General features: G+C 36.3%; 1 protein-coding gene across 1 annotated transcript; it reads right to left on the reverse strand.

Annotated features, from left to right (window-relative positions):
• Positions 1-11,219: 11,219 nt before the first annotated feature.
• Positions 11,220-12,284, reverse strand: LOC143592134 (ethylene-responsive transcription factor 3-like). Its single transcript, XM_077072124.1, has one exon. It carries the CDS (start codon positions 12,099-12,101, stop codon positions 11,430-11,432), a length of 672 nt encoding a protein of 223 aa, XP_076928239.1. The 5' UTR covers positions 12,102-12,284; the 3' UTR covers positions 11,220-11,429.
• Positions 12,285-13,630: the final 1,346 nt, after the last annotated feature.

Below are 13,630 nucleotides of genomic sequence, written 5' to 3' on the forward strand. Positions count from 1 at the left end.
AGGCATCTCCTTGCAATGAACCGCATGCTCTCCGAATTTATCCAGGCAGGCCTTACGGCAGATCGGACATGTTTCGTCTTCTGGGTACATTGGGACCATCAAACGGTTTGGGGCGTTTTTTATGAAAATATGTTTGGGGCGTTTTTTATGCTCCTACATTGCAATCGACATGTTTCTTCAAGACCATCAATTAGTTTAGCACACTTCAATAAAAGGTAAGCATCACTTTTGTAATTGCCGGTGCATATTTATATTTTATTTTTGGCAAATTCGAATAAACCCAAGATATCTTTGATGTTAACTTTTAGTTTCTGTAGTGTTGTCAGTTGTGTATGCTTTACAGATGAGTTGCTCTCTTTTTGTGATATTTTAATTTCTTAAATCTCTAAGGTTTCTCTCTTCAAGTTGATTTTTGCTCGTCATTTTTGTTCAACTTATAATCTGTTAGTTCAAATTTTTTGGCCTCTTTAGATATATCATCCACATTAATCACAATTATGCACATCCATCAAACTAAGTTGAAATGCATGTAAAAACGATAAACCAACAAGCGTGCATTAACTCGCAAAAGTTACACCGAAATGTAAAACATATAAACTTGGTCGAAATGGTAAAGAACATTATTTAAGCAGGCGTGAACTAATAATAATAATAATAATAGTAATAGTAACTACTTTATAAAATATAGAGTAAACTGCGGTTTTCGTCTCTGTGGTTTGTCCAAATCTGTGATTTTAGTCCAATAGTTTCAAATTTGCGATTTTCGTCCATGTGGTTTCATTTCACTTGCAATTAAATTCTAACCTACTAACTCCGTTAAATCTACCTGGTTATGTCCATCTGCTTGAGGGGCAATTTTGTCACTATACTCCCAAAAGAAACCCCAACCAGCCCTAAACACAAACAACCAGATCTAAAACAATCAATCAACAACCAGATCAAATCAATTTCAACACGCGTTGACCACTAACCATAATTGGAGACCCGGTATTCAACACGCATTGACCTCTAACCAGACCTTCAGTCCCATCCATAGCAATCGTCCTAACCATATTCTCCCCAAAATGCTGAGCCACTTCCAACACCAGCCTTATCGAGTTATCCAACACCTCCAATGCCGTCAGATTCGGCGGCAACGCTTCACTAAACCTCACGTCCACCACCGCACCTATCACCTGGCACACCTTTCTGATCGCTCCTGCGCCGGTGAACTCGTCGGTGATCTTTCCGGTGGAAGATCCTTTGGCACCGGTTGTCGGAGGTGGTTTGGCAGGAACGGCGGTAGCGGAAGTGGAGTGGTTGACTACACGATTGTAGAAGTGGTTAGGCGCGTGAGATTGGGATAAGGCGCATGCGGATCTGGTTGTGTGGGTGAACGGAGATCTGGATCGGTGGAGGGAGGAGCGGAGGAGAGTGGTCAACGCACGTATATGAAAACAGTGTATGGGAATCAGGTATTTAGGGCTGGTTGAGGTTTCTTTTGGGAGTATAGTGACAAAATTGCCCCTCAAGCAGATGGACATAACTAGGTAGATTTAACGGAGTTAGTGGGTTAGGATTTAATTGCAAGTGAAATGAAACCACAGGGACGAAAATCACAAATTTGAAACTATTGGACTAAAATCGCAGATAATTTGGACAAACCACATGGACAAAAACCGCAGTTTACTCTAAAATATATGGTGTACTAAAATTAAAAGTAAAAAGTATAGGGTTAGTTAAAATTGAAATTAAAATAAAAACATAAATGTAATATTGTATTTTTACTAATGTATCTAAGAGAAGAAAAATATTAGTTATTGATATAAGGGAAGAAAATGTAACTCTAATAAGAAAATGTAACTTTAATAAAGATTAAGGGATAAAAAATAAGAAAATTGAAATGGTGATAAACATAAAGCTAAGGCATATAGGGGGTGTTTGGGTGAGCTTTTAAAACTTGCTTATTTGCTTGTCTGTTTGTTGAAAAGCAAAATGTGTTTGGTAAAGCATCTCCAAAAGCTTCAAATTAAAGCTTTTCAAAAGTTGCTTTTGCTTTTCAAAAAGCAAATAAGCAAAAAAGCACTTTTAAAAGCTCACCCAAACACCCCCATAGTACAACATTTTAACACATGAAAAAAAAATGAACTACAACTTACTTTTAGGACTGGCATTTTTTCTCGAAACTCGAAACATGACCTGAATAAACCATACTCGAACTTAAACTAGCCTTACTTGAAAAATCCAAACCCGAGAAAAGACTAACCAAACCCAAACCGAAATAATTCTGGTTGATTCTTGGGTTTTATGGGTTTCGGGTCAACCCGAAAAACAAGAATAATTTTTTTCTTTTAAAACCGAATGTATTTTTATGTATAATAGATTAAGCCTTAGCCACTAAAGTTATCATGGACGGATTTACGTATACACTTGTGGGCTCACGTGAACCCACTGAGTTTTGGATTTTATATAGAATGCCTATATAAAATATGAAAGTGAACCCACATATAAATTATAAGTGATCACATGCACAATAGTCAGCCAGGTTTTGGTGGTAAACCACCAGCCCTTTTATTGTGATTATAACCTAGGTTTGAGTCCCCTTTAAAGCTTTATTTTTTTTTTTTGTACGGAATGAAAAAGAAGAGGAGTCAGCTTTGTGTGGATCTTGTTTCTTCACTGGAAATAACATATGTGGCCTCATATATTATTTACCTAGTTCCACTCATCCTTCTATTAATGCTGTTTTAATGCATTTTGTCAAATTAAGATTTTGTGTTTAGTAGTCAATGTTTTTAATTTAGTTTGACCTGACCTTTGATTAAGCTTGTGAAATTTATTCATACTCTTCAGAAACATTTCGCTTTAGGCCTTCCAAGAGTAGTCAATATTTCATGTATATTTGATGTTTTGATCCAAATATTTTTGTTTATTTGTTGAAATTAGAATTAAAATGAATGAATGATTATGTTGAAATTTGTTAGACAATTAGTGATGCTTAAATTGAATTCATAGGCATTATTATGTGATAAACATTAACCAACCCGAACAATTTGATTAATATTTTTATTATGTGACAAACCTTAACCAACCAGAATCGTCAAACCGACCCGAACAGTAAACCTATTGGAAATAGTTTCTGGATCCGCCACTGAAAGTTATCATAATCTAACTCGCGATTGTTGTCATTCCACATATTATGGATCAAATGTATATTGTTAATTTATGTTTTCCATTTATGACTAACAACAACGGCAATCGAACAACCAAATCAGGTATGCTTGAAGACAATTATGATTGGTGTTTGTTTTGCTCTTTGTTTGAATTGTTTTATCAGGTTACGTTGTTTTATCAGGTTACGTTGGTATATTATTTGGTTATGTATGTTACGAGCAAATAAGAATATATTATTTTAATTTTAGCATTGTAGTTTTTAATTTTATTTTCTAAAATACTCGAAGCCTGATTAACCCAACCCGAAATACCCGTGAGAGATTTGGGTTGGTTTCAAGTCATGATTTAAAACTTTAAAACCCGAAGAAACCGACCCGAAAAACTCAACACCCGAATACAAACTCGAAGAACACCCCTAAACTCCTTTTGAGAATTAATATATGGTTAATTAGGGCATAAGTGGTCATATTACGAGAGTTTGATTTTTATTTGGATATATACAATATTTAGGAAATTTGTATGAGTATGTATATACAAGGGCGAAGCTTAAGCTTGCTCAGAGATGTCCTGGCCTTTCTGTTTTTTTGTTTAGTAGGGTAAATTTATTCGTTTTCGTTCTAAAATTTTTATATATAGTTTAAATTTTATCCGTTTTCATTCAAAATTTTGAGCCCCGACTCCCCATGTTTCTGAAAGCTATTATACGTATTGAGTCCGGCCCGTAGGCGTTTTCGTCCAACCTTCACCGCTGATTATATAAGAAATTCATATAATATTTTATTTTTGAAAAAAGAATTGAAATTTAATATTACTTGAAGTTGTTTTTATTAATATTTAATAGTCGCCACATTAAATCACTATGAAATACTTTTGCTTTTTCTTAAATAAAACCATACGGCAATACAAACAAAATCGTTACGAGTATATGTTGTCTTAAGTGGGAATTTGTCGTTAATTAGTACACATGTAAGCTAAATGTCAAATGAAGCTAATATGCCTGTTTGTTTATTGACCGAATATATTTTATTGAATACGGTGATATTATACGTGGAGAAATAACTGTAATAGCATAATTGATTAGTTGTTTTAGATAAAATGTTAACTGACTTTTTCAAATTAAAATTTTAACTACTACAAATAATGAAAATTTCTCAAAACGTTTATTTTGAAAAGAGAGAATTCAATTATGCATCTCCTTCAGATCGGGAATCCACAAAATGCTCTCTCTCAAACTTTGTGTGAAGCATGAAGTCTAGTATGATAGTCAAATCATGCGTGAACACTAGTTTGAAACCAACAAACTATACGTCTACAGCTCCGCAAGTACCATTTTTAACAAAATATGTGTCCCTACAAGCAGGATCTTGTGAATAGAAAAAGGAGAAACGTGCAGCGGCAATTCGGTAATTTTGCGAACAGTGTAACTACGCTACAACTGATTTATCAACTAGCGTAATTATTTCACGTAATTACAATTGGCACCGCGTTTTTCTCTCTTTTCACTTCCTACGGTTTTTTCCTTTAGTGCGTAGCCCGACCCTATAACGTATATATTGTAATCATATCATTCTATCAAGGTTTGTAAATCTGTTTAGCCTTTTAAAACATAAACAAGTAATTTATGGCTTCTTTTGAAAGTAGAGGTATAAAATATATAAACTCAAGTGCTCAACTAAAACAGTCTAAATGAGAGGGCGCCAAAAACAACAGAAAGGGGATGGCGAGTATGACTGCCACGTATACACGAGGAATCCTGTCGTCCAGGCTATCAATGATGTATATATTCCACATGCCATGTTACTTTTGCCAAACGTAAACATGAATGGGAAAACAAAACCTACGTCGTTCTACCTTAAATAAGTTTAAACCACACCATATAGCCACGTATAAAAGTATATTCTGTCTTTTAATTAGAAAAGTAAAGAGATGATATAAAACTGACTTCTAAATTTCTAAGCAATCACCATGCATATAAATATACTTAAAAATCTACCCAAGTTTGTCCATAGTGACTAAAATGCCACCAATTATATGTGTTTATGATGTAAAAGCACAAAACTTAAAAACTTTAAAATTAGAAAAAAATTAAAAAAAAATAAAAAAAATAAGAAAAAATATGAAAAAGGAAGTTGATCTTTAGCATTAAAGGGCAGAGACTAGAGTGTCGTTGGGTTTAGCTTGTAGGTATGTAAACAACTTGAGCTGAGTTTATGGTCAAGATTGGCTTATTTCAAACACTATTTTTATACATGAGTTGAGGTTGTGAATAATTTTTCTAGCTCAAGTTCAGTTCGTAGTTTCGACTCATTTATTGTTTTTAGTTATTTTATGTATATTGTTATATAATTAGTTTTACACATTTATGATTATAACTTTATATAAAAAAATATTATATATTATTTATACAAATAATTGCATTTGCTATGTGGTTATATATTTATTATATTAGACATAAACTATTATATTTATTTAAGTTATATGTTCTTTTAGACTCATGAGGGAGTAGGTCTATATAAGAAGTTCAAACTCGGTTATTAAATAAGTTTCAATTTAGATTTGAGCTTTTTTAAGATCTACTCAATTCGAGCTTAAAACAAGTCTATTTTAAGTACCTCACGAACAACTTAGCTCATTTACACCAATAGGGAGCGTGGTATTATGGGTGATGCAAAGGTGGTTGTTGATAATTACGGATCTAGAAATATTCATCGCAAGTGCTAAATATAATCACAAGAATGATAAAAGCTAGAGAGAATTTTTTTTTGGGGGGGGGGGGGGGGGGGTGAACTGATTCATTTAAAATCTGACTCATTTATACACATACATTATCAACTCTAAAGCCCATTAACATCAAGCTGGGACAAAATGGCCGGTCTACATTTATAGGCTTATAGCAAATACTAATTTCGTATAGTTGGTCATCTTTTTCTTGAATGATGGTTTTGATTGATTCACCTTGTTATAGAAACTGAAAAAAGAAAAAAAAAGTGTTTAACATGTCCATAACAACCTAACTCTGGGGATGGCAATGGGTCGGATTTGGGACGGGTCTAGGTAATCACAAACCCATACCCGATTATAAAAACCCGTCTCAAACCCGTCAGGTATTATCAAGTAATTATCCATCGGGTATACCCGCGGGTTTCGGTATACCCGTTAATTTATTAAAGATACCGGTACGAATACTTTTAGGTACAGATACAAGTATAGTACCAATTTCATCCCTACAACCTATATCTCTAATTTTTGGCAATCTCCAAATCTTTGTTTAGAATAATTTTTCAGCTACCTCTATCAACATATTTCTTGCCCTATTTTTATATTTTAATTTGTTAAATTAGTGGGTTAAGAGATTCAAACTCATTTTCTTGAGGTTATAAAATGGTTTAATAGATGTCATGGCCAATATAACTAAATGTGGTTTGGTTAGGGGCAGAGCTGGTCAATCACAAAACTAGTAAAAGATATGAGGTATATATGATCTTGTTTTACTTGTTAGGAAGTCAAAGCCACGCAACCGGAAAGTTCTATACGTCAAGGTGAGTGCGTTCAACTCCTTAAATATCAAAATTCTGTGATACTAGTCATAGAGAAAACTCTTTGGTGAAACTTATAAGCATGCATAGAAGATGTTATGTTGAATTTCATGTTATCACTTGAACAAGTGGTATTGTTGGGTTCGTAGGCCTTGTTGGCCAGGTTTATTATTTGAAGTCAAAGAGGAGACGGGTGCAGGTGGTCGGGCCCAAGCCCAGCTCAGTTGAGATTTCTTGTTCAATAATTTACAAACTCTAGTTCAGTCTCTATATAAACAACATTATGTACTTGTAGTTATTTGTCACTTAATAAAGAAATTCCTAGTTGCCACCCGTAGACGTAGGTCAGTTTAGACCGAACCACGTTAAATCCTCGTGTTCGTTTATTGCTTTCGCGTGTGTGTTCAGTACGTGTGTGCATTTAATCCTAGCAAGTGGTATCTAGAGCTTAGGTTCGGATCACACGAAGAACACTGTCCCGGTCAATCGATCTGAAGTATATTAGAAGGCATCAGATAGTTCGTTTAGGGTTCGTCGGCAGACAACCACCGCCACCACCCTAATTTTGTCTTAGCCTTAACCCATCGTCGATTGAAGGTTTTGTTACTTTTCGAAAGCAGGTCCACCGCATCACCACTGTTTTCCACCACCAACACCATTAGTATAATTGTTTCCGGTCAGATCGAACGTGCAAAGTCAACGCCAGTTAAGGGTCTTGCGCTGTCGTTCAATTTTGCCATCGATCGGAGAAAGAAAGAAAAAATGATATATCACGTTCTTAGTTTTGTCGTGAAGTTCCTATTTTTTTTTTCTTTTTATTGTTTTTTTTACCAGGAGCTTGATTTCTTGGTTGGTGCATTTGTGTTCTCAAAATAGCTGGGTGTTAAAAGTATTGGGCCGTGAGAAGTTAGTAGCCCAAATTTGTCAACGTCCTTTTTTCTAGGAGCCAAGAATTAGGAACAATATTTTATATATATTGTTTTTTGGGTGGAGATCATATTTTGCAAAGTACGAGCCACGAATAGTTGAATCAAGATCCTATTTTGTTGAAGAACCGTTGTGAATCGGAAGAAGCGTTAAAGAAACCAAAACCAGTGCCACTGCATTTGACAGGTTTTATCGGTTAAGTTAAAGTTTCAGTTTCTGATTTTCAGTTCGTTATTCCGCTGCGTTTAAATAGGTTGATTATTTAACAGAGTTCAATAGAACAGCCGTTAAGTTCAGGCCTGTGCCACTGTTGTGTCTGTCTCTGTTTTTATCCAGGTTTTCGTTTTAGTCATTGTAATGGCAGAAGATGGAAAGGTTTCGATACAAAAGTTTGATGGACAGAATTTTGGTTGGTGAAAGATGCAGATTGAAGCGTTACTTTGTCAGAAAGACTTAGATGTAGTGCTTGAGGATGAAAAACCAGAAAAGATGTCAGAAGCAGATTGGAAGAAGTTAGACAAAAAGGTTAGGGCTTGTATTACTTTGTCGTTGTCAGAAGATGTGGTGTTTAACATCATGAAAGAAACCACAGCGCGTGGTATGATGGAGGCGCTATCCAACATGTATGAGACGCCTTCGGCAGCGAATAAAGTCTATCTTATCCGAGAGCTAGTGACAACAAGAATGAAGAGGGTGGGTCAGTTACAACGCATATCAATAATCTTAATTCGATCATGTCCCGCTTAGTGTCAGTTGACATTAAGTTTGATGATGAATTTCAAGGCCTTTGTTATTATCCTCTTTGCCCGACAGTTGGTCGCAGACAGTGACTGCGGTTTGTAGTTCGTCTACAAAAATTACATTTGATGGGATTCGTGACTTGATTATGGGAGAAGATTCAAGACGCAGAAGTTCAGGTGAATCATCAAGAAATATGTTAGTCACAGAAGGTAGAGGTAGGGGAAAACAGTGAGGCAGTGGGAGCAGGAAGAGGAGTCAGTCTAAGACTCATAAAGATATTGAATGCTAGGTTTGTAAAGAGAAAGGACACTTCAGGAATCAATGTCCGAATGGTAAGAAAGAGGTGAATGTTACAGAAGACGACACAGATGACGGGGTCAGTAGTGATGAGGCTTTGGTTTACAGTGTTGAGAGTAACGTTGATTCTTGGGTGATGGATTCTGGTGCATCGTTTCATACCACTCACTGTAGTGAAACGATGAAGAATCTAAAGTTTGGGGATTTTGGAAAGGTTCGACTTGCGAAGGATGATATTTTAGAGCTTACAGGTATGGGGGATGTTGATTTGATAACTTCAGCCGGTAGTTCTTGGACTTTGAAAGACGTGAGGGTTATTCCAAGTTTGAAGAAACGTTTGATTTCAGTTGAGCAGTTGGATGACCAGGGTCATGATGTTAAGTTCGGGAATGGGCAGTGGAAGGTAGTCAAAGGAAATCTCGTGGCAAGAAAAGGGGATCATTATATATGGTCGATATGTCACTGAAAGGAGTGGATCCAGTTTTGGTGAAACACAAAATCTGGTTCACAGAATCTCGTGGGTAGAAGAAGGTTCGTTTTGCAAGTAACAAACCCATAGCCAAAGTGAAGATTCGTGATGAACGAGCTAGGAAGGTTAAATCAGTTGGGGGACATCGTGACAGTGGGAGCAAAGATTGTGTTTCAGTTGCAGTTCCAAGTCGACAGTGGATTAAGAAGACCAGTATTCCAGCTGTAAAAGTCTCTCTAGTGAATTATTTGCTGAATATGGAGAGTGTTTTGTTCTCAGGATATCTTAAGATCCGATAGTTCATTACAGTGGGAGCCGGTATGGACAGAGAACGGGTTAGGGGCAGTTTTAGCCGTAACTGATGTGTTGGAGCTCCGAGGAGCTTCAACGGGCCTTCAGGTTAATTGATGAGAAGGCGGTGGCAACTAGAGGAAGTTAAATGTTTAGATTGCAGAAGTACAATCTGGAGTGCAGACGAGAGTACTCAAGACCTCCGAGAGGGAGATTGTTGGATTCGTAGGCCTTGTTGGCCAAGTTTATTATTTGAAGTCAAAGAGGAGACGGGTGCGGGCGGTCGGGCCCAAGCTTAGCCCGGTTGAGATTTCTTGTTCAATAATTTACAAACCCTAGTTCAGTCTCTATATAAACAACGCTATGTACTTGTAGTTATTTGTCACTCAATAAAGAAATACCTAGTTGCCATCCGTGGACGTAGGTCAGTTTAGACCGGACCACGTTAAATCCTCGTGTTCGTTTATTGCTTTCGCGTGTGTGTTCAGTTCGTGTGTGCGTTTAATCCTAACAATTATGCGATAGCTCGATTTATCTAATATAATATATGGTGGCTCGATTTAATTATTATGCTTATTGATTTATATTATGATGTAATTATAAGCTTATACCCAACTTTATTTTTAAACATTTGATATTACATTGGTAGCGGTATGGCTGCAATGAGACATGGTTCCATGTGAACAACGTAGATATGAACATGTCTCATGACTTTTAACTTTAAAACCACAAAAAAAAAGGATCTTGAAATCATGAGAAATTCGAATTCTTGAGGAAGTTTGGAGATTTGAAGTCCATTTTCGCCTTTTCAGGGGAAAGAAAAGAATGGAAAATGCGAATATGAAACTTAGTCGAACTTGTGATTTTCTTACAAACTATATGATTTTACAGTTTCACAACTTAACAAATTACCTGGTTTAAACGGATATTAGAAACTTAAACCTCTTTTATATCTTGACTATAATTTTCAATTTGTTTGCTTATCATTTAATATCATTACAAATAGGCTTTATAGATATGGGCCAGTTATATTAAACAGGTCTTCTGAACCCAAGATACCACAACTCTCTTTTATGGTGGCTACTTTAAGAGTCCAAGGCTGCTTGTCACATGGCCCATGCCTCTTTTCCTTTTTCTTTGTAAACTTGTTTATTAATGCATATATGTCATGTTCATGTACATGTGGCTTAAATTAGGCTTGGAAATCGAGTCTTAGAAACAACCTCTTGCGGAAATGCAAGGCAAGGATGCGTAATTCAAACCCAAATTGATCCGACACCCACATAACTCGTGCATGCAGGAGCCTCATACCCTGGGTTTGCCAATTTGTGTCGGGTTGATTTCTAGGTAAATTGATAAGCCTACACATGATTACATGACCCATATATTTGTTTTGTCAAAAGCAAACACGTTTGAAGTTTGGGTTGTCTGTCGACGTCACTCTCTAATTCCACTCGCATCTTTTCTATGGTTGTGCGTAGCAACAAAAATCCCCACTGGTAACTTAAGTCATTCTTGACTTCCATCGTCAGGAGGGCGCCGCTACACCCCCCAGCAAACAACAATTTCAGACGATCCAACTGATTGCAAAACATTAAGACACCACAGGTTGTATTAAACTATTTTGAGATACGTTTGATGCAGGAGTAAAGCTTGGATATCTTCACTTCAACATGAATCAATCAAGCAAATATAAAATTCTATTTACAACTTTATTCAAAACAGACTTCACAAATTGGCTTCCTTGGCAAACAAAGAGCATAGGACCTTCTAGCAAACTTTAATGTTAATTCACCAAATTTTACCATTTCAACATCAACAGATTTAAGACTAATCTTATGTCAAGATTGACATTTTTCATATATGAATTTCATTTATAATACTGCAACAAACAAACAAAAATTCTCTAATAACCCCCATCTTTCATCAACAACAGTATCTTAATCTCGTCTACATTTGATGTTTTTCGGGGATACATTTTCCGTTACATAAAAAAAATTACATAATTCGAGCAATCAAAGCCGGAGTGCCGTGCATTGAAGGTCATCCCCAGCCAGAAACCCGAACTCCAGTTCATCAAACGGCGGGGGAAGATTTAAATCAATTGACAAAATTGGCTTCGAATAACTCGAAGAAGTAATTTCAACTGCTTCTCGTTCTTCCCCAATCCCATCAACAACCACCGATGACGAGGAATCACAATCACTATGACACTCATTAGGGAAAACCAGGGGCGGCCATCGGGGCAAAGCAGCTTCCGGCTTTACAAGCGGCCGGGGTCCACTGAACGACTCCAGTGTACTGCTCAAACTACTACAAGTCGGCCTCTGCGGGGTATTAATAATCTGGTACTCTGCGTGCTGGCTACGGTGGTAAAACAAATTTTGTTGCTGACCATAAAACGGTGTCGTTTGCACCGGGAAATTGGTTTTCACATTAGGCCCACGGAGATTAATGGCAGCTGCATCATAAGCACGAGCCGCGTCTTCCGCCGAGTCAAACGTGCCAAGCCAAACCCTGGTTTTCTTCCATGGATCTCTAATTTCGGCAGCGAATCGGCCCCATGGTCTCTTTCTTACCCCTCTATATCTGATTTCTAGCTTTGATCCCCCAGATCTGTTGACGGCCAAAACGACAGGTTGTTGAGCTGACGTTTTGGCCGCCGTCCCTGCTCTTCCTCCTCGCATCGCCGATCAAGTGTGTGTGTGTGTGTGTGTGGTGGGTGTGGAGATGAAAGGGATTTAAGGAGGGAGAGAGGTGGGGGTGTGTGTATTGGTTTTTGAAACTTGTTTTGGATTTTGGGTTTTGCTTTTGGAACCTTAACACGCTTTCGCCTGCCCTCTTTTCTTGATTTTCATCCATATATTTTTTTAATTATTTTAAATAATATTGTAGGCATGAAAAAGACTATATAACCCTAATTGACGTCAACACTTCTTTGACTAGATTTTTGTTTGGATTTGATCATCATTTGATACATTAGGGCATTAAACGCGTATAGATGGCCCGTTTCTCTATTATGTGTTAGCATTTTCGATCCAACTTCCTTTTACATATGCTACGATGATTCTCTCTTTTCTACTCTCACAATATGCAACATCTGCCTTCAAACCTTGTATCATGTGTAGCTTCCTTCGTCTATGTCATTATCATGTTAGCTAAGAGCGTCCTAAAGACTAGAACGTAATCATTTTTCATATCATGCAATTGTACAACCATAACAAGTTTAAATTGACGTTAGTCTCAAGGAGATGATAGTTACAATTATGGTAAGATAGATTCTTGAGATACGGAAGGCTAGCATTTGTGGTAGTAAAAAGGTGACGGAATCCATAAAAATGACAATGTTTTGGTTCATTTGGAAGATGAGTAACAAGAAGGTGTTTGTTATGTATATGTAAAACACAACCATCGGATGTGATATTAGATACGATCAAATTAAGTATATTTTTGTGGGAAAACCATAAGGCGAACATGCAATCTAGATTGAAATCTAGGTGTGCATTAGTTACTGCTCGTAATTATTCCGTACTAGCTCATTGCTAGTTTTAATTTTTACTGCTCAATAATAATAATAATAATAATAAAAAGAGTTAAATCAAATAAATGACGATATTGATTATGGTGCAGTTAGAATTTACAAGGCTAAATGCAATGGTGCAGTTAGAATTTACAAGGCTAAATGCAATTGATATTTAAAGCTCAAATATGATTGAAGATTGGATTTTTTTTATCATACATGCTAATTACTCTTTCTAGCTTTCACCTTGACTAATTGGCTAAGGTTTAAACATTGTACTGTGCATTAAAACTCAAAACAATTGTAAAATAAGACTATTGCTTGGAAGTTGGGTCTACTCTTGTTCATGTCACCATTAAGTTGTATTTATTAAGATACTAGGTTAGGTACCCGTGTACCAAACGGGTTGAAAATTTTAATTTTGTTAGTCCAAAAAATTCAAAATATATACATAACGAAAACACATGATAGATAAATTTCCATAGTATTTAAGTTTGAACACATGTACTACATTGGGTTTAAATTAAAAGTTACGCATACAATTGAAAGAAATGTAAACAGGTCAACCGAACTTTAATTTTTCATAAATTTTCAAATAATAATTAAAAAAAAACAGTGTCTACATAATATTTCAAATTGTACATAGAAAATATCTAAGGGTTCAACCCAAGTTGGTCCTCCATGACTGATCCAAGT

This window comes from Bidens hawaiensis, unplaced genomic scaffold (assembly GCF_021521415.1).
Source record: "Bidens hawaiensis isolate Kalapana, Puna unplaced genomic scaffold, B.hawaiensis_p1.1 tig00040543_1, whole genome shotgun sequence".
Lineage (NCBI taxonomy): Eukaryota > Viridiplantae > Streptophyta > Magnoliopsida > Asterales > Asteraceae > Bidens > Bidens hawaiensis.